Source organism: Anguilla anguilla, chromosome 16 (assembly GCF_013347855.1).
Source record: "Anguilla anguilla isolate fAngAng1 chromosome 16, fAngAng1.pri, whole genome shotgun sequence".
Taxonomy (NCBI): Eukaryota; Metazoa; Chordata; class Actinopteri; order Anguilliformes; family Anguillidae; genus Anguilla; species Anguilla anguilla.
The window spans coordinates 13,183,275-13,207,926 of record NC_049216.1 but is presented as its reverse complement, the minus strand read 5'-3'; the positions used below and the strand labels follow the sequence as shown (position 1 = coordinate 13,207,926).

The 24,652-nt window shown below is 46.4% G+C and overlaps 1 protein-coding gene across 3 annotated transcripts in view; it reads right to left on the bottom strand.

Moving 5' to 3' along the window:
* LOC118215038 (DENN domain-containing protein 2B-like) overlaps window positions 1-24,652 on the bottom strand; it is a 59,671-nt gene that overhangs the window by 4,249 nt on the left and 30,770 nt on the right. For 2 of the 3 annotated variants that reach the window (XM_035395411.1, XM_035395410.1), the window contains exons 4-15: window positions 23,118-23,263; window positions 18,210-18,355; window positions 17,533-17,730; window positions 17,125-17,221; window positions 16,820-16,864; window positions 15,716-15,900; window positions 14,937-15,046; window positions 14,590-14,659; window positions 13,428-13,505; window positions 10,787-10,927; window positions 10,020-10,168; window positions 1,418-1,595 (exon numbers count right to left, since the gene is read on the bottom strand). In XM_035395411.1, the coding sequence (XP_035251302.1) occupies window positions 1,418-1,595; window positions 10,020-10,168; window positions 10,787-10,927; window positions 13,428-13,505; window positions 14,590-14,659; window positions 14,937-15,046; window positions 15,716-15,900; window positions 16,820-16,864; window positions 17,125-17,221; window positions 17,533-17,730; window positions 18,210-18,355; window positions 23,118-23,263 (1,543 nt within the window). Of the gene's footprint in view, window positions 1-1,417; window positions 1,596-10,019; window positions 10,169-10,786; window positions 10,928-13,427; window positions 13,506-14,589; window positions 14,660-14,936; window positions 15,047-15,715; window positions 15,901-15,963; window positions 15,979-16,819; window positions 16,865-17,124; window positions 17,222-17,532; window positions 17,731-18,209; window positions 18,356-23,117; window positions 23,264-24,652 lie in introns of all 3 variants that reach the window. The other variant, XM_035395412.1, reaches the window with a different exon arrangement.

Here is a 24,652-nt window from a genome sequence, read left to right as displayed (position 1 = left end):
TGCACACGAAGCATCACTGAATATCAAAATAACACGCATTATCCAAATTTCCTTGGGCCCTCCTGAACGAAGAACACATCTGAATCCGTTTTCTGATTTGACCTCAGCACATAGTTTTTTTTTATTTTTAATCCCCCTGATCTTAATACCACCAGACTTTAACAAATTATAAGGGGATCATTCAAGTTCTTTTAATCTATATGAGAAAAATCCCTTTAAAAGATATGCACGGCACTACATGATTACTCATTAGGCTGACCATTTGAAAAACTGAGGGACATTTGTTTCCTTGTAAAATTAATTTTCTCTGTTAAAGCCTTCATTGAGCCATCCTAATCTTGTGCCAGCTTCCAGCTTTTGGATCCCTTACAGAATTCCAGATGGACAATCCTCTGCCCTGACTTCCTCTTGCCTTAATGTGCCTCTGGAGAGGGACAGTAACTTGTGTCTCACAAGCTCTCTCTTATGATTGGCTGGGATCTGTTTCCTGTGAAGGTCTCAGCCAATGAAGTACATCAACAGTGAACCCCACACAAAGAGAGAAAAGAGCCCTCCTCCTCTGACTCCGTAGTAAACATCACAAAAACAAATAGGATAACTGCTTGGATTTTAAATAGCCAAAGAGAGCTAGGGCTGGAACTTCCTTAGTATTTCATAAAGAAATAACTGAATGTCTAAGGCAGCCTGAAAATCATCATCTCAGGGGAAATCACACCAAGCGAATGTTTGGAGATTAATCTGTTGCTCATCTCATTTCATTTCTAAAAGTAAGATAAGTAATCATGAAAGTTTAACATGTACCTGCAAACCCTTAGCATGCCACTTAGATACATTCAGGGTTTCAGGGAAAGGCTAAGCTTTTGATTTCTGCAGAATTCAGAGAGGTTTATGAAGCTGATGAATCATTCCGTAGGAATGACTGTAGTTTGCGGTTCAAGGCCATAATATCCCAGCTCATTGCTGCATAAACCATGGGGGCTAATGCTGACGATTTACATTTTCTACCGGCCTATCAATCCTGTGGGGAAAAGCAGGCCTAAGAGCAGGACTGGGACCGCGTGAGAGCAGCAGGGTCACAGCTGCAAGGAGGCAGCTCAGACAGCCCAGGGTCACAGTTCACTCTGGGTATCATAACAAAGCATTATTCACAGTGTCCCAGCATTAAAATAAACAAGCCCCTGAGAAGTATTAATAATATAAGAATACCTTGGAGTATTTAGCAGGTGCTCTTATCCAGAGCGACTTACACAGTCACTTATATTAGCAACACTTCCCATCTGGGCTTATGATTCTATTCATATGTGATTAATAATAACTTATAATAGAAGACTAAAGCAAAATACAATCGCAGACGTGAACCCAGGCCCAACGTCGCCCAGACACGGGCCAGACCCAGATCCAGAGAAAGTCAACCCACCTCCTCCACAGGGAGCTCCTTGAGTTTTGGCAGCGAGCTGGAGAGCAGGCCTACCAGGAAGGGGGTGGGACAGCACACAATGTCCAGCATGGAGGCGGGCAGCACGGGTATGAAGGTGTGCTGCCAGGAGAACGGGTACAGCAGGGCCACCACTGCATGCATGCAGCTGGACAGGGTGCTAGAGAGGCAGGGACAGACAGATGGACAGTCACACAGATGGACAGAGTGATGGAGAGGGAGGAACAGACAGATGGACAGTCACACAGATAGAGTGATGAAGAGGGAGGGACAGACAGATAGAGATCACACACACACACACACACACACACACACACAGTAGAACACAGCCATCTGCAGAAAACCACAACATGTCTGAGGGTGTTTTTTCTCATTTGTGTGCATGTGAATACAACATCAGTGTCCATGAAAAAAACGAATCTGGGACCCAACTGAGCCGAAATGTGTTTGCCTCTATGGAGTTCCCTAGAGGTCCAAACATTACCACAATGTACAAATAAATCAAAAGGCTACTGCAGCATTGAAAGGCATATCGTATTACTGAATTAATTTTTTCTCTTTCACAGTGTGTCTATACTTACACTTCGATGTCCTTACTTTAGCCCATTCCAGTATTTACCACTATTTTGGATATTGTTAAAATGAATGTCACAACAGCAGCAACTCACTTTGCACTGATCATGATTCTACTGTTTTTCTGGTGGGATATTTACTACTACAGATGCATAATTCATCTGTCAGAAGCATATGTCTCAATGGGGAAAAAGATTGAAATAAAAAAATCTTTCAAAATGGGTATAACCTTGGACGGTCTGGAATTCATGTGTGCACAACATGCTGTTCTTTATCTGACAGCACAATTAAAGAGAAAGAGCAGCCTATGCCTAACTGCCAGGAGTGAAATATTTCCACAGGAACCAGAGACCCAATCCACACTTTCAGGTGCGGTATGGGAGGTTATTTTGGATTTCTGACAATCGAATCCCCCCCACCCCTGTAGCAGGCCCATGCTTGGTCGCAACAGTCCTCGCGCCAAGCCCACCAACTGCTGGACTGCCAAATGACGGGTCGACCAAATACAGCAACAAGCCATCCCCACCGCACAAACACGCCAATTCCCCTCAACGCTAATGGAAAGCAGACGTTTCCAGTGTGTGTGCCGCAGAATGCTGTCCTTTGACATCATTAAGCCGCGAATGTCTTGAATTTGGAACTGGCATGCTAGAAAACGCCGCTGACAGAGAAACACAGCTACAGCTGCAGGCTCATGCAGTCGTGTGTGGTCTTCTCTTCCTTCTTTGCTTTGGGCACTGTTAGAATGTGACACCCCACCAAATGTGACAGCCCCCAAGGGATGGGATGAGCTCGCCACGATACTGAGGACAACAGAGTTGCTGCCAATCCTCAAACCAGTTTAATCTACATCTTTGCTCAACTAACACTGAACTCTGAGTGTTTCTTATGAGTTCACTAGCTCTATGCTACATCTAACACCATACTCTCAGACCCACCTGCTACTTAAAGCACTACACCCTCAAGCTCCTGCATGCACTACCTATGGCACCTAAAGCTATGCTGCAAGACTGCAGTCAGTTGTGACACTCACTGACAGCTTGGTGGGCTATCTGGCTAAACCTAAACGTGTGCACTTCAGCAAGCTGCTCTGGATAAGGGTATTTGCTAAAGCCCCGAAGGCAAACGTAGAGTAATTACAGGAGTGATACAGAAGCCTCACCTGTGTGTCCTGCAGCGTGGGAGTGTATGTGAAGAAGCACTGGGGGCGGGGCTAAACAGAGGCAGTAATAACAGGGCATCAAACCCCTCCCGCCCTGCAGTTTAACCGACCACAGCTGTGATGATCTCTTCATCATCATTACGGCACGTCCCACCGCAGCGGAGCGGAGTCTGCGAAACCTGCCGCTGTCAGGGGAGCGCCTATGGAAAACTGGGGGGGCGTCACACCGTTTACTCAGGCGGAGGGTCCTCGGATTTACGGCAATCAAATCACAATACATCACACGAAACGAAAACACGTGCCCAGGAGTAAACGGTCAGGTTGGCTTGGGCCTCCAGACGGCTCAGACCCTATGGAAAGGCCCGTGAAAAATGCACATAAAGATTAACCTCGCAAATCTCAGCCTCAAAAATCTCTCTCTTGTTTTTGAAGAGTGGGTGCTTTCTTTCACCGTCTGAAGCCTCAGACTGATCTTAATGAACTCTGTTTAATTTTATGAGCTGCCTGAGGGGATCTGAGCAGATATAGAGTTTCCTGTACTCAGTCAGTTAGGGGAGGGGGGAGGGGGGGAGAAAGAGAGAGAGAGAGAGAGAGAGAGAGAGAGAGAGAGAAAGAGTTAGTGAGTGAGTGAGAGGGAGAGAGAGAAAAAGCAAGAGAGAGAGAGTGAGAGACAGAGAGAGAAAGAGAGAGAGAGAAAGAGTTAGTGAGTGAGTGAGAGGGAGAGAGAGAGAAAGAGAGAGAGAGAGAGAGTGAGAGAGGGAGAGAGAGAGAGAGAGAGAGAGAGATGGAGCAGAGGCTGACACAGTGCCCTGCCCCTGAGGGGAACTCATGGGAAAAAATTAACATGCAACACAAAACCATCATTACAGTCCAGCGGCAGCCATTCATTTGGCTTAGAAAAACATGACTGTGTTGTTCTGGGACCCAAAAAAAAGGCAAGCTCACACACACACACGCACACGCACGTGCACACACGCACACACACACATTTCTCATGACAGGACAGCTCTGTGTTGGCAATGGTCAAGGAGGAGATTTCAAAAGCATAACAGATCGGGAATGGAAAGTCTGTATCCGCTGGTTTAACAAGCATGGATGGGCTCCCACATTCCCAGCGAAAGCCGGATCAAGAGCTTAGAAATGACATGCGGCACAATGGGCTGGGGGTGTCAAGGTATTTGGGGGGGGGGGTGGGTCAGATCATGTCACCATCCTCACTACTTAAAAACGCCGCTTTATTTGCAAGAGTTGTCCAGTATAACAGAGGGGCTGTTGGGAAGTCACAGACCTGACAGCTAACACACTGGCCTTGACAGCAGTGAACCGTGGATGGACACTGCATGTGTGTGACAATGTGTGTGCGGGACAGTCTGTGTGTGTGCACTCACAATGGTGTCAGCACACAGAGCTGAAGAGTGCTGGTAGTACAGACATGTTGTTATGTGAAAACGTCCGAAGCATTTCGCACTTCAGTAGGAGGGTCACTGACCCTGTGGAAGGAGGGGGCTCCTCACTCTCTCCTCTTTCTGTATTACCACACTGACACCACACTGAAAATGCACTGTTACCCAAGAAACATCACTCAAATCAGAACTCAGCCTCCTTTCACTTAATACACACACAAACCTAATGTTATTAGACCTCAAATAACTTTGGATTCGACAAGCCAAAACAAGAAGGATCAAAGGCGCACATGCCTATATCTAATAAAAGATCTGACGTTTTCAAGTATGATGCAAGTGTATCTGCTGTGTGAAATTCTCACTGTCAGGATGGCTGAGATCATGAACTAATAAAATAATGCCTGATATGAAACATTATGGTAAAGGAAGAAACTGTCAGAGAGCCCCTCTGTGAACGTCTGAGAGCACCTAACTTTCAGTCTAATCAGTCATACTAAATATGATACCAGACTAAATAAAATGCTTCTAAAGCAGGCAACACACAAATTCCACTGGTGGACATCTACATTTTCTGATTTCCACCCCAAACAGACCCAATGGCACATATTGTTCCTTCACTGACTACAGACAAACAGACCAAACTACACTAGGCCATCTAACACAACCTGTTCGTTATGAACATGACCATACAGGGTGCAGGGCAGGGTGTGACCGCAGTGTGTGGCCAGTTTCCAACACCATGTGGCACAATGTTGCTATGACCTGATAATGGTGTGATTTGGTCATTCGTAATACAAATGAAAACAAGAAAACACACATAAATCAATAGGTACTCCATTCACTAAAGTAAAGATGTTTTGGTGCTCTTTAATTCCCTTCAAGATGAAGGAACTGAGTGGTCAAAGGGGAGGGGAGGTTTGATGGAAAAACCCCAACTACTATAAAAAAACAAAAGATCCGGATTAATTTACCATTCCATGAGAAAAGGCTGCAGACAGGGAATGATTCTCTCTCTCTCTCTAAACAGTACACTTCTCCTAAGGCCTGGTCTGAGTGCAAAAACATACCCATACTGGGGAAGAGGCCACTTAATTATCTACACCCACAAGATACTTCTGCAAGCAGACCCAAGGCCGGGAAAGACATTTACACACAAAGAGGTTTATAAAAGCAGGAAACACACTTCTTTTCTTTTTAAACCTTTTCTCCTGGGACTGAACAGCCACGCCACCTCATACACCCCACTGTTTAATCTCGTCCAGGAGTTACTATATATTACCACCAATGAAGCATTAAAGGAGTTCACTTTGATACATCTCGTCTTTACAGGAATCACATGACTGGGTCCTTTTATTATCAACAGTATTAGCTAACTCAACGACACATGCACACAAACATCAGTGTTTTTGTGACTTGGCAGTTTCCTTTGTAAAAACATGTTCTGCTAGTGGTGAATTATGGGATTTGGCACCTTGCATTATCCCTAAGGGGGCGCGTCTCTCTGAGCAAGGTTCGTCTAGTACCAGGACCCACCCATACATCATTTTGGACACACCTGTTTCTCAGCACTGTTATCAACCAATGGGAAGCAGCCCCCAGAGGCTTCCACTATCAGCAAACCTGCTTGTGTGCTGCTGGAGCTGCAGATTCTGATTGGCCATCTCATCATTAGCTCTGTTTGTTTTGTTTGAAGGTGTGAGCCTGATGATGCGGTCACTCTATACAAACATTCACCAGGAACAGGCTTATCGAGGAGCACACTGGCCCACAAGTGTGCAATAATAAAGAGACTGTTTTCATGGAAAAAAACATGCTGTCTCTCCTTATTTTGCACAAGAACCATTTTCCCAGCACAGGTGAAGTTTCAAACACACACCTCATAACAACAGCCCTGTCCTACATGTGAACTTTATGGAAAACAGCACAGAGCTGTAAAAGACAGGTTTTAAAAGAAGCCCCACAGTTAATAGCCCCTGGCTTTTGAAATAGTGTGACAATATTCAGGGTGTGGCATTAAACAGCATGACACACAGCAAGACTCATGTACAGTGAGCTCCGTAATGTTTGGGACAAAGAAATACATTTTTTTATTGATTTCACTCTGTACTCCACAATTTTAGATGTGTAATAAAACATTTCACATGTGGTTGAAGTGCACATTCTCAGCTTCTATTTAAGGGTATTGTTATAAATTTTGGTTTCATTATGTAGAAATTACAACACTCTTACTGTTTTTTCGTTATTTCTCAGCCATATAATGGCTTCCTTGATTTTCAATAGCACAACTCTGGTCCTCATGTTGACAAACACCCATAACAGACTCCAAAGGCAATCAAAAGCCTAGAACCAAAACTAGATACTGACAGCTCTTATACTTGCACTAAGGACGCAAATGAACACACCTGACTAATCAGAAACACCTGTGACACTTGTCCCAAACATTGACACCCTGAAATGGGGGGACTATTTAATAAGTGCTGTAATTTCAACATGGTAAATGTGAGAACTTTATTCACATGTGAATTGTTTGATTACAAATCTTAAATTGTGGAGTAAAGAGCAAAATCAATGAATGTCTTTGTCCCAAACATCACTATATGCATCAGTGCATCTGCAGTGAGACGAAAGCTCAGCAGAGACCCAGTGGTGGTAGGCTACTCAGCCTTTAAACCATATGTTTATTGTAAACAGCTCATCACACTATAGTGGTCCACCCGAAACCCAGACCAGTGTACCTGTAACTGAGCGAACAATCCATCCTGCTAGAACACTAATTTTTAAAGCGATCCGGTTTTAACTGTGTATCTGCTTATAGTAGCGGTTGATTGGCGCGAGTAGGCCGCTTTCATGAATGTAGTGCGCACCATTTATGTTTGCCGGTTTGTCAACTCAAACACATTCACTACTGTACATCTGTTCACCACCATAAGGTACTGCAAATAACTTAAACATACACATCTGGTTTCAAACATTAAATAGATTTATTTTAAAATATCAATTAAACGCAACATTAGGAGTTGCTACTAACCGTTGTTTGTTCCGTTTATTCCATGTTCAAACTGACATGACGTAATCCGAACGTCACAATTCTGTGCAATTTTATTGGAAGCGCTGGACAAGAAGAATTGGCTATTTTAGACGGGGGGAGACCAGGAATTGTATTCGTATTATCTTCTCATACCCAATTAGATAGGTGATTATTAAATATAAAGTAGCAACTGATAATATATGTATAATGATTTTATGTGTAAAAACATATGCTGTCATTTCTTCTGAGATAATTGAATATTGTATGGAAATGGTATAGTCCGGATAATGTGTAGTGTATTTATGCAGGTCATTGGCTCTCAGTAGGGGCCAGCAGTAGGTGGGTGTAATTGAATAGGAATAATTGACGTGCTGATTCTTTTGTTTTGTATGTGCAGATAAATATATGTATTTCTATGTAATATATGTAATTTTGTAAATCTCCAAAGTTCACTGTAAAATCCACCAACCAACCATCTTTGTAACAGGACCCTTGTTTATATTAGACCACCATTCATTCATAGATGCTCAGGACCTATTTTTACACGGTCTATGCTCAGGACTGAACTCAGTGTTTCTGGTTTCTGGCTCACAGGGTCCCTTGAGTTAAGCGCACAGTGCCACAATACTGTGGCATCCATGCTCATGTTTTACCCTCTACATTACAAAAGACCTGTGAGCCAATCAGAGGACAGCACTCAGTGACGTCATTTGGTGAGCGTGGTGCTGTGAGGGTCAGGGGGCGAGGGGCTGCAGTGGAGAGGAAATGCATTCTTTCCGCATGGCGTCACTGCCCCCCTCCCTTCCCAGAGGCCCCTGCACTGATGTTTGTTTTAATTGTGCTCTACTGTGTAAATACTCTCCCGAAAACCCGCACGGCCCACCCCAGGGGTCCATGACCTCCTCCTTTACCCTTCCTGGTCCTCCGGGACCCCTCCCTCTTATCTGCCCCTCTTGTCCCGGGTAACTAGCTTCTGGCTGTGCATTGACCCTAATCCTAAATTTAGCTTCAAATTGAGTTTTGAGCTTTTGGTTTTCTGGCTGCGGTCTTGCTTGCCTGCGTTCCTGCATGTCAAACTGCAATCCCTGCTAATGTCCCAGCAGAGGAACCCTGGAGGAGCAGGCTGGAGGGAGGGCGGGACTCAACCATCTATAGCAGGATCCACTGCAAGTGATCAGGGGGAAACACGGGCAGCAGATTGGCTGTATAATCCACACTCCCGCTTTTCGATTGGTCAATCCTGCACTCCCACGACTGTTACAGCTCTGTGATTGGCCAAATGGCTTTATTCCAGTGCCTGAATTCACTTTCACAGATGCCATTTGAAAAATTCACTCATGGCAGATAGTCCCATGAAACCCACAGCCATTAATGTGCCGATTCACAGAGTAAATCTGGTTAGAAGTTTCTGAGTTCTCCACATAGACCAGACATGGTTCAAACTGATATTACATTATAGATTCTTAGCAGACGCTCTTATCCAGAGCGACTTACAACAAGTGCATTACAAAACTCAGAGACAAGCGCTTTACAACATTCCTGCAAGAGAGCTACAATAGGTATAACTTTGCAAAAAGTGTGAATTGTACCCCTTTTATATAATTATATATATTTATATATTTGATATAAGTGGCCTCCCGATTGACCAAGTCATATTACACATATGTATGTGCGTGTGTGTGTTTGTGTGTGTGTGTGTGTGCATGCATTTGTGTATCTACAGCATAAACACTGGATCTGATGCATTCATGTGTCACACAGAAAGAACCTGCTGATGGCTTATTTAGGGCCCATTTAAAAAAGTGAAACATTTCGCAACACAATAAAAGTATGTACTATAATTTTACATCATTGATGAAGGGGAACTCCTATATAAAGCACACTGTAGACAGATGAAGGGCAAATTGCATAAATAATTTGCAGGGAGACTGAAAGCTCTGTACATGAGAGCCAGAAAATGTTCCTTAAAAAGTCAACATTCCCAAGGATAGTTATCAGGCCAAAGCATGTTTGTCCCTGTGCAATAAAGTGAAAGAAGAAACTAAGTGCTGATATCTTGTCAGGAATGCAAGCCACTTCCTGACTTTTTTTATAGTTGGCTTTAGGCCACACACTAACAGCAGATCTAAACTCTTTTTTTTAAGTACATTTTTTATTTCTATGTTCAAATTAATATGAATCCCAGCTCCCATCCTTCTCAAGTATTCAGAGCTTTATTGAGATGAGTGTTTCAAACTGAGCACAATCATAGTGCACTCTGGCTTTCATAAGATGAAGAAATAGCCTCACAAAACAGATTTAATCTTCATGAAATGAGAGCCTTCGGGGGCTAGAAGTCTCCAGGTGAAGCACAGAGGAAGAGCCTCACCTGAGCTTGCCCTGGGGAGACTCACCTGAGCTTCCCCTGGGGAGACTCACCTGAGCTTGTCGGCCACAAAGATGACCCTGCGCTCGAGCAGCAGCGAGGCGAAGACGCGCAACACCTGCCGCACGCTCAGGCAGCTGAACAGGCTCTCCAGGTCCACGTGCTCCAGCCGCGAATCCGCAGGCCGTCGCAGCTCCATCACCTGCAGGGCCAGTGGGGCCACAGCATTACTGTGGAGTTACCATAGCGCTTCACAACATCACAGCATGACAGCAATGCTGGGGACGCAGTGAGGTAATCATACAGGGTAGACTGCATGTCATTCAGTATGACTGTATAAATGTGTGGAACAGCTTGCCAGGTCAGGCAGTAGAGGCAGACACCATCAGGGTGCTTGGCAGTCTTTTAATTGTAGGTAAATGGCTAGCTTAGAAGGGTGGAATAGCCAGTTTGCACTGTAATGCCTTCCTATGTTCAGAGGTATTCTCAGATGATTCAGCAGTAGTACGTGACAAGATTCAAATACTCAGCTTCACCCTGCAGCCTAACGTTTGGACCAACATCACAGACCTCTTACCCATCCCCACTCACTGTGCCTCTTAACTGCTTAAGACGGTTATCTCTGTGCTGACATGACTGCATGCATACATACGTGTGAGCTCGTAAGTGTGTGTAAATTAGTCTACTTCTATGTGTGTCTGGGTGAGTATGAGTGTATGTGAGTGAGGATGTGTGTGAGTCGGTGTGCAAATGTTTAGGCGCATATGTATGTGAGGGTGTGTATGTGCCTAAGTGTGTGGAGAGTATTCTCTGAGCTCACCTCATTCCCTGCTCCAGGCAGGAAGGTCTTCACTTTGATGGTCTTTCCTGGGGCAGGAAAGGGTGACTCCATCAGGCTCCTCATGAAGGGGTATACCAGGGCAGCCGAAATGCCTCTGCGCCTCTCCACCTCATCCAAAATCTGCCGGTGGGACACAGGGCCATCATCATTGTGCCCGGATGACCCAAACTTGTCCCAAATCCCCCTTCTCTAGCCCAAACCCAAAAGCTGCTCCCCATTTCCCATTTTAAATCCCCCCCTTTCCCAATTTGATACTGTAAATCATATATAATTTGCTACAGCCTCCCCTATCAATTGAGTAGGGCACAGACTAGCACTCCTCCAAAGCCCAAAGTGCTGCTTTGTATCCCACTGCAGTTTGCAGGTCAGGCTCAATTTGGAGGAAAACACTTTATGTGTGGCTATCGAGTGATGATTCCTCTCTGCCCTTTGTGATGCTAGAGCCACTCATGCATCGCCCTGTGAGGCTGTTGGCAATAGTCAGCACTGCTGACATACCAGACCATGTGGCCCATTCATACAGTAGAACAGCAGCCCCCTAGTCGCCACCTCCAACCCCAAACCTGCCCCCAACCCCTCATCTCAGAGCCTAAGCTCATAATTCTGGCCATGTCAGTAATGATTGATAAGTTCCAGATAACACCCTAGTCAGGCCCAACTCAGTTAACACGCCACTGTCTGGAAACTGCCGCTTTTTTCTTTCTGAGTGTTAACATCTTTCCATGGCCGTCTGTTAGGTCCTTCTGGAAAATGGCACACGATGAGCCCTGATTTTGCCAGGGCATCTGTTTTAGGGCTGGTTCTGATGGAAGGACTCCACTGGCTGGATACTAACATCAAAGGGTCATGTGACACCCCCATTTCCCATTGCCAGCTCTATCACTCCTTCCAAACTAAAACAGCCCTCTGATCTCATCTTGGTGCAGAAAGACCTTAACGGTTTTAAACTTGGCTGTTGTTACAGCCAAAAACCAGGGCATAACAGTGGTTTCATGACTGTGGGAGGCATTCAGAGTCAGTGGTCTACAGTAGGTACTGTCTCACTGTACTAGAGCGCAGTCCTACAGTAGGCACTGTCTCACTGTACTAGAGTGCAGTCCTACAGTAGGTACTGTCTCACTGTACTAGAGCGCAGTCCTACAGTAGGCACTGTCTCACTGTACTAGAGCGCAGTCCTACAGTAGGTACTGTCTCACTGTACTAGAGCGCAGTCCTACAGTAGGTACTGTCTCACTGTACTAGAGCGCAGTCCTACAGTAGGCACTGTCTCACTGTACTAGAGCGCAGTCCTACAGTAGGCACTGTCTCACTGTACTAGAGTGCAGTCCTACAGTAGGTACTGTCTCACTGTACTAGAGCGCAGTCCTACAGTAGGCACTGTCTCACTGTACTAGAGCGCAGTCCTACAGTAGGCACTGTCTCACTGTACTAGAGCGCAGTCCTACAGTAGGTACTGTCTCACTGTACTAGAGCGCAGTCCTACAGTAGGCACTGTCTCACTGTACTAGAGTGCAGTCCTACAGTAGGTACTGTCTCACTGTACTAGAGCGCAGTCCTACAGTAGGTACTGTCTCACTGTACTAGAGCGCAGTCCTACAGTAGGTACTGTCTCACTGTACTAGAGCGCAGTCCTACAGTAGGCACTGTCTCACTGTACTAGAGCGCAGTCCTACAGTAGGCACTGTCTCACTGTACTAGAGCGCAGTCCTACAGTAGGTACTGTCTCACTGTACTAGAGCGCAGTCCTACAGTAGGTACTGTCTCACTGTACTAGAGCGCAGTCCTACAGTAGGTACTGTCTCACTGTACTAGAGCGCAGTCCTACAGTAGGTACTGTCTCACTGTACTAGAGCGCAGTCCTACAATAGGTACTGTCTCACTGTACTAGAGCGCAGTCCTACAGTAGGCACTGTCTCACTGTACTAGAGTGCAGTCCTACAGTAGGCACTGTCTCACTGTACTAGAGCGCAGTCCTACAGTAGGTACTGTCTCACTGTACTAGAGCGCAGTCCTACAGTAGGCACTGTCTCACTGTACTAGAGTGCAGTCCTACAGTAGGCACTGTCTCACTGTACTAGAGCGCAGTCCTACAGTAGGTACTGTCTCACTGTACTAGAGTGGGTTTAGCATGGTGCTGCAGCTCCATTGCTCTGAGATTACAATTAACAGTAATATGTTACGGAACAGATGCCCTTTTCACAGTGCAGTAGTTATACCTCTTTTCACTTCAGTTAGAATGAAATGCTTCTTTTCTGTGGAAAATAAAATTTAAATTCTCATCTACATGGCCCCTGCACCAGGTCAATTTCACAGTTAGGCTTGCTATATAAAATGTACTGTTGTTAAGGAACTCTGCCCTCTCTTAATATGATCAAAAAGTCGGATTTAAGGACAAAGAGATGCCAAAGCCTGCCTGTCATGTGAGCAGTGCTGGGGAAAGGGCTGCATGAGGGGAAACGCAGAAAGACTGAGGAGGGCTGGAGCTGAAAAGAGCTGGTGCAGGAGTGCTGCATGTGCCCTCAGCGCTGGGGGCGTGGCAGCGAGACAGGCCTCACCACTGCGCTCACAGTCAGCAGCTCAGCCCACTTCATTTGCAGGTAGCGCCAGAGTGTGAGCTTACCTTGGAGAACAGGTGGAAACAGCCCAGCCGGCTGATCACACAGTAGACCTCTGGGAGGCGGGGCCCCTTCCCGCAGGGCTGGGGGGGAGAGAGAGAGTCACGTGAGTGCTGGGAACGGCCCGACCAGACCTTGATGCAGGGAAAGCTGCAGCCGTGTGCGTGTTTTTAATTTGCATAGACGATGACTGAAGTCTGGGAGATAATCTTACAGAAGTGCCAATCAGGGCTAAGTGCCTTTCATTTGAGAGGAAACATTATTCCAAAGCCAACACAGGTGTGCTAATCTCATCGCTAAAACACCACTGACCAGCTTCTTACTGAAGCCAAACAAAATCCTTGAATGTGGGTTTTAGACAGACACACACACACACACGTGCACACACACACACAAACACACACACACACACACACACACACACACACACACACACACACACGGGAGAAATGCCACTTCTTTGGTCCATGTAAGGTTCATAGCTCCCTGTGCTCTCTAAGTGGGGTGGTTAAATGGAGTATGAGGGATTTGGTTCTAATCACAGTGCAGAGGAGTGCTTCATTGCTGCCAGCCTCAGGAAGTCCAGCAGGCAGAGGGTGGGGCTAAATGGACAAATGTACCCCAGAATGCTGGGCCAAGCAGAGGTACAGCACAATTGCTAGCAATTACACAGCATGGCTGATCTACTCATACCAATACACTGCCTGCAGATGGGACAAGTCATCGGACAGGACTTAACAGGAAACAGGGGTAGTGCAGAAGAGGGTAAGAGTGAAACTTTATCAGTGGGCTGTGTTTCATTGTAACAAGTCCAGACATTTCAGACTTTCTTTCTCACCATTCTTCTGAGAAAGCCTCATTAAATGGAAGGTGATACAGCCCCTCCCCCTCAGGGCCACGAAGGAAAATATTACTAAATAGACTCTGTGGTGGACTGACTGTCATTAAAACAACAACCATTCATAACCATTGCATTACATTACAGGCATTTAGCAAACACTTTTATCCAGAAAGACTTACACAACTTTTTACATAGCATTTACATTGCATCCATTTATACAGCTGGATGTATGAAAAAATAAAAATAATAACACAACGTAACTGGCTGAAACAAGCAGTTCACAAGAGGATGGTAGTTTGGTGGTAGGGAGGAATGTGAGTGCTTACCAGCAGCCTTCTGCAGTATCCAAAGCACCTGCTCCCATCCTCTCCAGTCAACATGAAGGAGAAAGTCTCACTGCAGTCAAACACACAGGGTCCACAGCATTCACATTTAGGCACTTATCCAGCTCTTCGGGTTCAGCAATTCTGCTCAGGAATGGAACGGCAGTGTCCCACCTGGTAATCAAACCTCTGAGTTCCAAGCCCAGTTCTCTAACTATTCATTTACAACGCAGTCATGTACAATACTGCAGGTGATAAGGAGAGAAATCTTCATCAGGCAATAGCTCTAACCACCTAACCACCAGCGCCTGGTGTAACTCGGTGGCGGTTATGATACAGTAGGACCCTACCTGCTGTACTCAGACACTGGGCTCCAGTCCTTGGCATCGGGGAAGCAGAACTGGGGGATGGCCTTGAGCCGCTGCTCAGCCTCCCTCATCTGCTTTGTGGGCCTCTCGAGCTGGGAGGAAGAGGAGGAGGAGGAGGACAGCTCTTAGACAAACAGCATTTTACAGACACAGAGAGAGACCTCTGCACTGGCTGACAGTCCTCATTCATTTCCAGGGCTTCCTGTAAACTGCACACACTGACAATTAATGGCTCTAACCCATCAGACCAAATATAAGCCAGCACTCACTAACATTAACTAAACGAATAAACACAATCACAGACAATATATAACCCCAGCAATCTCATGCAGACACCAGGATTCTTCAGAACTTCAGAAAGGATCAATAAACTCCTGTTGACATTTAAGCAATGACCTTAATTGCACACAGGATTTACATCTGGTTTGTTCTGCCAGACTCGTAAATGTCTCCACAACAGTGGCTGCAGACAGACACTATCAATATCTAGACTGAAGAAGATGACACAGAACCAACACTGAAGGGACTAGCCTGGCCCTCTCTGGCCCATAGCTATCAAGCATAGGGGTCCCCAACCCTGGTCCTGGAGAACCACAGGGTGTACTGGGGTCCTCATGTCCTGGTGAGTTGCACGGTGTGTTGTCTTTCTTTACTCAACCCTTAATTGACCAGTTAAAGAAGCTGAGTATACATTTTTATTCTGGCACATCTGACCCGATCTGGTTTTGGCATTTTGATGATTTTGGCAGTTAGTGCATTACCTTGGGGAACTGGTAAGTGACCTCTGGGGTGTAGGAGCTCTTGCTGGGCTTCTTCTTCAGGGACACCACCACAAAGTACTGGAAGAGCTCTCGCTCCTGCCACTCCAGCAGCTGCAGCTCCAGAGTGCGGTAGCTCGGGGCGCACTGCAACATCGTCTGCAGCTTCTGCAGCCGCTGCGTGTGTGCTGCAGGGACAGAGAGCCCTTACATTACCGCTCACATGCGCATGTGCGACTGCAGCTTCCGCAGCCGCTGCGTGTGTGCTGCAGGGGCAGAGAGCCCTTTCAGGCCTGTTCACATGCGCATGTGCTACTGCAGCTTCTGCAGCCGCTGTGTGTGTGCTGCAGGGACGAGAGCCCTTACATTACCGCTCACATGCGCATGTGCGACTGCAGCTTCTCGTCTGTACCGCCGGAACTCATTCGGTTTCTGATGACCATTAGCTGTGCCAGTGCAAGACTGTTTAGATTTCACTCTCACTTTGTTTTGGGGTCTTCCTTATATGCATTGTAATCCACCACATGTTCTATTCACACCACACTTCTTCCTGTTTCTGATAATATGGCTCACCAGCATTTTATTAGCTAGCATTTCATGAATGTTAAAAAAAATGTCGGAAATACTGTGATTCTGCATCAGTGAAACTACAAGGAAAATGTGCAGCTTTCCATGGCTGGATTAGAAGAGTATAGAAACAGAAACCAGGTAAGCCTGTTTCCACAGTGATTAAAACCAATCCACAGTGTCAACCTGTGTGTGTGTGTGCTTGTTTAAAAACACACAATTCATATAGAAGCACACTGGAGGTCACTGATGGAGATATGCAGCCAAACTGTATTGTCCCAATCCCTCCTATGCTCCCTAATGCCCTTCTAATGAAATACAGGTTTTGTGCTGGCATGCAGAGCTCTGTGTTTATGGGTCTGATCCAGCACAAGCCTGAGGAGCGTCTGCTCTGCTTAAAGGCCTCTTTCCCGACACAGAGCCTGCTGGGAAATCACAGGGCTTGCACGCTTGTTTGCGCTCTGCATAGCTCTGCACTAGACCCAAACTCTCCGCCCTGCTCCTGGGGACTGCTTTCAGCGGCGTGCATCGACCTCTCACCTTTGAACCTGTCATCCGAGTCGCTCTCACTCTCGCTGTTGTCATCTGCAAACAAACGAGAGACAGATCAGCTCACCAGCAGACATCAGGGCAAACCTGCAGTCCTGTCTCAGCATGGTACATGTATGTGTCTGTGTGTGCGTGTGTGTGTGTGTGTGTGTGAGAGAGAGCGTGTGTGTGTGTGCGTGCGTGTGTGCGTGTGTGTGTGTGTATGCGTGTGAGTGAGCGTGTGTGTGTGTGTGTGTGTATGTACGCGTGTGTGAGAGTGTGAATGTAAATGGAGGTCTAAGCAGGAAGAGCATTACCTCTCAGAGAGGCTGTGTCGATGTTGGACAGAGACAGCTTCTTCAGTCTCTTCTTCCCACGTTTGGTGCAGTAGATGGAGTTAATTCTCTGCACCAGCTGGAAACAGCAACGGGAAGCACAGTGTTTATGTGTTTTTCCACGGGAGCACAGGGTTAAAGCCTCACAAAAATTAAATTATGCCTTGGCTTTCCTAGCCCACATACTGCTCGTAATTACAGGCAAATGATTTTATATGTGCTGCATGTTGGGTACTGCGGTTTGACACCATGCAGCGCCCCATGCCAACCCATCCCCCATCTGAGAGAGGGGCCTGAAACAGCAATGAGCAGTACTGTGTCGTACCATACTGTGTCATGCAGTACCATACTGTGCTGTGCCGTGCCGTACCATACTGTGCCGAGCCGTACCTTGGGCACCCTCCGGTGTGAGTAGGAGGCCAGTGAGTCGCTGGTGGTGCTAAGGCTGTCGCTCAGCAGGCGGTGAGAGGCGGGCATTAGCAGCATGTCGTCGTGGCTGTGCCGCTTGGTCAGACGGGCCGTGCGGTGGCACTTCCTGTCTGCAGCACCAGGGAGGCGCAGGGATTGGCTGCTGGGCTTAGATGTCAGCTGAGGGGAATAAAAGAAGGCACGTTCATGAAAGCAAACAAACACCGCATTGCGTGAAAACCACATGGGGTACACCAAGGTCATCACAGACACACTTAACACTGTACCAATTCCCCACTGTTGATCCTACTGTCAAAGACTCTCTTTAAACCCACAACAGCAATTCTCTGTTACACATGCCCAAAACAAGCTGCTGCCACTTTAAGGCTCCCACTATGCCAGCTGGGTCCACCAGGAGAACTGGGCTGGCACATCACACAGTCCTGAAACATCACTTCCTGTCGACACTCATTTATGAACTAAATCTTCCTCATTTGCTGTGAGACTAATCTTGGCTTGACTCCTTGGTTTGTGTGGCTCTGAAGACTCTGGCTCTGTGTAGGTTTAAAATGCTGTGTAGCTAAATGCTGGAGGGTAAGACCCCGGCTCGCTTTACCGAAGGAAAACACCTGGCTGTTCCGATAAAGGTGATGTATTACCTGGGCAGGTGTACCAAACTTCCTGTCCTGGGGGGGCCACATCCTGTTGGACTCCTCCTGGGAGCTCTCAAATAACAGGCGGGCCTTTCGTCCCCCTGCCCCGCCCTTCAGGTTTACATCCTCATACGGGTTCTCTTTCTGAGACTCTGTGGAGGGGGAGGGGGAAATTTCAGTCTGGTTAAAATTCAAGAAAACACCAGCTGTAAGGTAGCTGTATTAAAAGTAGGGAAAAATCATGTTAAATATTGTGTGTGTGTGTGTGTGTGTGGTGTGTATGCGTCTGTGTTGTCGTGTATGCGTCTGTGTGTTGTAGTGTATGCATGTGAGGGTGTGTGTGTGTGCTCGCTTGTGCGTGTATGTGTGTATGTGTGGTGTGCATGCTCCTGTGTGTCTGTGTGTTGTGTATGCATGTGAGGGCGTGTGTGTACAGGGGTAGAGTGAAAGAGAGAGTGGAGCCTCCTTGATGTGAAGGGGACTGAGTTTACAGAAGGTGAGTCATGCAGGGAGGTAGGGAATTTGGAGACTGAAACAGACTCTTGGCTGCCTCCGATCGTCTGATGTATTGTTTCTACTGAGTATGGGTGAGTCACTGCCAGAACTCGCAGACTGTGGGGAGGGGGGGGTGTTCGGGGGTCTGCTCCTCACAGCTGACTATCAGCATAACTTCAGCATTTCGGTAACAACATAAAAGCATTGACATAATAATATGATCAGGATTACCGTAATGACACAAAGTGTCGCTACAATGAGTGGAGAGCACACATGAGCAGGAGTACAGGCTTCACCCAAACCTGCATCTCTAATGACTGTGATTCCAGTTACCACATAGATTCAATTACGAAAATAACCAGCATGAGAAAACACTTTTGTTACACTACTGAGGATGTGTATTTAAGGGTGTTATATTAATTACATATAGAAGGATGTCTTTAAAGGGAAAAAAACTAATGCATGTTTCCCAGCGCCAAATCCTTCTGTGATTTAAAATCATGACACACTAGAGTCCAACATTTTATAGTGTTTTCCCTCCTCTTAAGGCTGTTGCTCCAGTCACACATTCTTTATAAAAAGCCATGCTGTGCTTGTCTGAGTTCAATGTCGTGCCACAGTCACAAAGCAGCAGACGGAATTTAGAGCTCTTTACTGCCAAAATTCTGGAACCTTAAAGACTCTTCCATTGTTTCCCCCTCACGTGGTAGTCAGTGGCTGGGAACCACACAAAAAAAAAGAGGCAACTGGGCTTCTGAGCAGTTAGCCAATGAAAAATCCATGGTCTCTTTGATTAGCGCACACCAACATTTTTAATGACATCATGCTGAGACCTCTGTTCATTTACTCTGTTAGAGACTACACTGCCATTATCATGTAAATATGACAGCAAAAAACCTGTATCTCCAGAAACAGTGGATATCTGGCATACTTGTGTTTGGTTCTCTCATTATTTTCCTGGGATGTACATTCAAAGCAATTTGTGCAAATCAACTGAGCTACACGTCAATTGAATATGATGTGCAGGGCAGGTCTTATCCTGTAATCTCCGTATGAGATCATAAAGCCCAGCCTGCCTGAATCTAACTGCTCTGCCAGATAATAATAACTTCAAAGAGTCTTCCCATAATTCACATCCTCACACTGACAGGTAATGTAACCTCATAAGTAAACAACCCAGAACTTTCCTTCCACTTTTTCATGCTCTAACTGAGAGAGAACTAGTGACCGTGTGTGTGGATGCCTTACTACAGTTCTGGAGGCACTGCGCCATACATTATTACTACTGGAAAGCAGACAGTTGAACCCTACGTGGTATAGGGTATTGATCGGGTCCCCCACACACCAACAATCACAGAGGGGAGTGTTGACTAATCACAGCACATGCACTACAAATCAATCATAGCACAAATACAGGAACCAATCACAACACAAACATGAGAAGCAATCACAGCACAAACGCGAAAACCGATCACAAAGCAAACACAAGGACCAGCCACAGCACAAACACGAGGACCGCTCAATGCTTAACCATGATGACTTCAGCCCCAACACCAAACCTCACTCTCGCCCGTGTTAAAGTAGGCTTGTTTAAATGCAGACACATGGGTCTCCCTTGACCTCACACATAGGCATGTGCTGCAGAGCAGGCTGGTCATAATGTCAGCAGCAATGTTTCTACAGACATAGCCAGAGCCAAATGGAGCCTGACACCATGTAGCAAATCAGTTTGTGAAGGAGCGGCTTGTGATAAAACCGTACTGAGCACTGCATGACGACAGCACACAGCGTCTCAGAAGAAAGCCCGAACGATTGCTCTGAAGTATTCAGCGTTTCAGAGGTTTAGCAGCCGGGACAATCTGGGTGAAGCATGTGATCCCTACAGCCCTTTCATGGAGCGCACTGCCGTCTTTCACCATCAGCACAGTCAGCCGGTTCAGCCCAGGGGACCTTTTTTGATGCCTCCTTAAAGGATGAAGGAACCACCCCCTGGTGAAAAGGCAGTGGAGACCCTCCGCTGTGTGTCTGCTAGGTAAAGGATGAATATAGAGGAGCTGAATGGTCTGTTCTCATCACTACATATTCTTATGTTTTCATGCACTCCTCTCATTCCATAAGCACTACACATGGCCTGTTATTACCCTCCATAAATGCTCATGGCAAATTATGCGCTTCATAAGACTAAATAAGCATGACAATGCCTGTCGAAACCACTCATAACAGCTTATGGACTCTGTCTGTAGGACTGGGTACAAACACAACACAAACTCTCTCTTGCTCTCTGAGCTGATTTGAGCTGAATCATTTAGAGAGATGTCGCTGATTCCAGCATGTCTGAGCTGTAAGCTGACGCATTAGAGAAACGCTGGAATAAAGCACAATTTCTCTCACTCTACAGCCAGGCACAATGGGAAATTTGTTCAGAAAGCTTGTTCATTTTTCAGTTTGGAGATATAAGCAGCCCAAAATTGTCCCACTACAGAACTAAAAAAAACGAAAAACCGCAATGACACTTCAAAAACAGTGATGCCAAGAAACAGCTAAAATATTTTGAATGCAGAATTTAACCAGTACCATAGACATTATGTGATGTGTTTGTAGAGATCAAACAGTCCCATGTTTGCTCTGCATCAGGCCTAACTGTAATCACTGGAGGTGCTGCGTAAACACAAAGGGTACTTTGTTTGGATGAGCACAAGGAAGTCACACAGCTTCCTGTGGCTGCATCTGCATGCACTGCCCAGAGCCAGCAGTCACCAACACGCATATGACCGCGCACGTGGTGGTCGACAAGGACACCCGGCTGGACCGCACACGATGGAAGTTCAGCAGTGCTCCTGAGCATTCCATGTTTCATGCTGCTCAGTCTGCGGTCACCTCCTCCCCTAACCCTAGGGCAGCGATGGCGGAACCTCCAGCCTGAAAACCTGGCCTCAGCAAACCAGCGTTCCCTCCGAAACAGCGCGTTTCTGTCTCCGGCTTCAGACGGCGGCTCTCCTCCGCACCGCCCCAGCCCCAGCGCCGCTGACGCTCGGCCCTGAGGCCAGACAGACTTGCATCAGAGCCATGCAGGGCTGCGGGAGTCAGTGCCTGTGCCAGGTGCTCAGAAAAAGGAATCCAGCCTGTTTAACGGTTACCCAGTGTGCCAGCCCCTGGGTCACCCCCCAGAGAAAAAAACACACTGCTCTGTGAGTACGACACGCAGCTTTACCCGTCTCCGAAATCAGCAGGGCCCAACAAGCCTGCGCAGAAGGTCAGCCGTTTCCCAAAGCCTCGCTCCTGCATCTCCAGAGCAGGAAGTGGAGTCGCACTCAATTTATCTGCGAGTTCAAAGTGCAGGGGCACTTTCATCTTTTAGGAGTTGAGCACAACAAATACACATCCTGTCCGCTGCCCCGTTCCTTATAGCCTCATAAATCTCAACAGCAATGGGTTCTTTTCTTTGGTGTTTATAAATCTGTGTGATCCAACACAACATGGTATGTAAGAATTCACATTGATTTACCGCAGACTGCTAGCAAACAAAAGGCTTTGTGAACTCTCATCAAATCACAGTCATATTAGCCACAATAAAACACATGTTGTTAGCATGACATAAAAGATTTGTAATGTTAAGGTTAATTGATTTAAAACACATTAATTCATAAAGAATCAAACAGGGGGACATATTTAACTGAGCAGTTTCCATAGGGTGAAATTCTTTCCCCAAAGGGACAGAATTGTAAATTCAAATATTTGTTGGGTAAAAATCTTGCTTCAAAAAACCTTATGTTATTTAGGTCAGTTAATCTGGATGAAAAACACAGCACAAATCAAAAACCATGACTGTCAAATTCCTCAGAACAGAGGGAGGACAGTCTCATACAACCCACGCGTGGCTTCTGGCTTTCAGATCTACATGGATATAGCATTGAGAAAAAACTCCTCTACTTTCCATACATTTCAGCAGAAAAAAGTCAGATAGAAATCAATGTTTCCAAGCAAAATATTACTATTCAGCTGTGTGCCAACACACAGGCAAAGAAACAGCAAATCCCAAAGAATCAAGGTGTGTTATTTATGTTGGCAACCATTAGGTTGTGAACATTAAGCCACGCCCATGACCCACATGTCAGACATTTCAGATTTCCCAACACACCACTCACTAAGTGAGAGTCCCTTACAGTTCACTTCCTCTTGCAGGGTGACTGATGTTATCAGCATTATGGATGCTGCAACAATGCTGCCGTACTAAGGAGGTTCATCAGCCAGGATCTAAACCCATAATACTTGGGTTGAGCATACAGCATTTGGGTCTAAACCCAGGATTTGCACTGAATCCACATAATTAGGATTCCAACCCACATTATGTGTGCTGTACAGCATTATTCCTCTCCCCACGCTTACCCAAAATGTCCTCATAAACATCGCTGTGCTTACCCAGGATGTCCTCGTAGGCACTCTCCTCTAAAGTGCTTTTAGAGCCGGGTCGGCTGCGGGTCTCCGTGGGGGCGGAGCCAATCTCCATGGATAACAAGAGCTGGGAGGAGCCAAGGCTAGCTGCGTCCTCTGACTCGCCCGAATCCCTGGGGGCACAGGGGGTGAGAAATGAAGAGAGGACGAGAGAGGGAGATGAGATGGAAAGCAGGACAGGGGGAAAAAACAAAAGAAAGGGGGGAGAAGAGAGAGAAGCGCATGGCATTAATAGGGGTTCATTTGGACAGTGTGTATGAAGAGCACAGAGACGGGTCCAGATAGCCTGGCTCACCCTTGCTATCCTCCGCTGGCTAATCGCCATGGACCACCTGAGCAGATCAAAGGCCATTCCAGAGGCCCGGGCCCTATCGGCAGCACGGGGCTGAGTAACAGACCAGCAGCACAGGGCTGCAGGCTGCTGTGCTAGGACTCCACTCCACAGCTGTCCCCCACTTGTTTATACTGCGCCTGAGACACATCCCAGAATACTTTCTCACCGGATGCAGGATGAAAGCACAGCTCCGCGCAGTAGGGGAGGAGGTGCTCCCTTGGAAACCAGCACCCAGGACAGCCAAACGCAACGTGATCTGCAGTATCAGTGTCTGTCTCCAAACCAAAGCTAGGACATGCTCCACTCACAAGGCCTCCAAGTCGCAGACTATCTCTTTCATTTGTTGGGGGGTATAGCGGGAGTATCGACCTTCAGTCACACTGCCAGGTGGTTTCTGTGCCACCAAGGCAGATGAGGGCTGCAGTCCATAAGCAAGATACCAAGGAAACAGTGATGGCAGAACAGCAGAACTAACCTCCTGAAACAGGGACAGTGATCACCAGGAAACCCGAGGCCTTATCCTAATTCCCCCCACCATTCCCACCTTTTCACAGAGTCTCTGTTATTGCTGCTTCCAGCTCCAAAGGGCGAGAGGAGTCTATGCTTTAATGTAAGTCTGCTTGGAACTCCTTAAAAAGACTTTGCAAAAATGTTGGACGGTGAGGACAGCATTTTTACAGCTTTGAACAGGAACAGGGCACCCGGTCTGAGAGAGGAGAGTGTGTTTTAGATTAGATGGTATTTCAACTGAGGCTGACTTCACTTTGCCTTTAAATATTCACACTGCCTTCCTGATGCTCTTTCATTTCAACCTCATTAATCATTCGTTAAAGTACAGCTGTTCAGACCAATAAACAAACAAAAAATATTTTATACATTTTCTTTTTAAAACCATTTTCTATCCACTATTCTTTCCGCATCACTTAAAAACCTTCAGATACAAAGGAGTGCAGGCAAACTAGCAGCCACTGCTCACTTTCATTCTGCAGCCCAGCAGCTGAGCTGCTCAGCCATTATGCACTCCATAGTGCAATCCATAGTGCACTTCATAGAGCACTCCATAGTGCACTTTATAGATCACTTCATAGTGCACTCAATGGTGCACTCAATAGTGCATTTCATAGTGCACGTGTGCAATGAGGCAAAGACAATGCAGTCAACTGAGAGC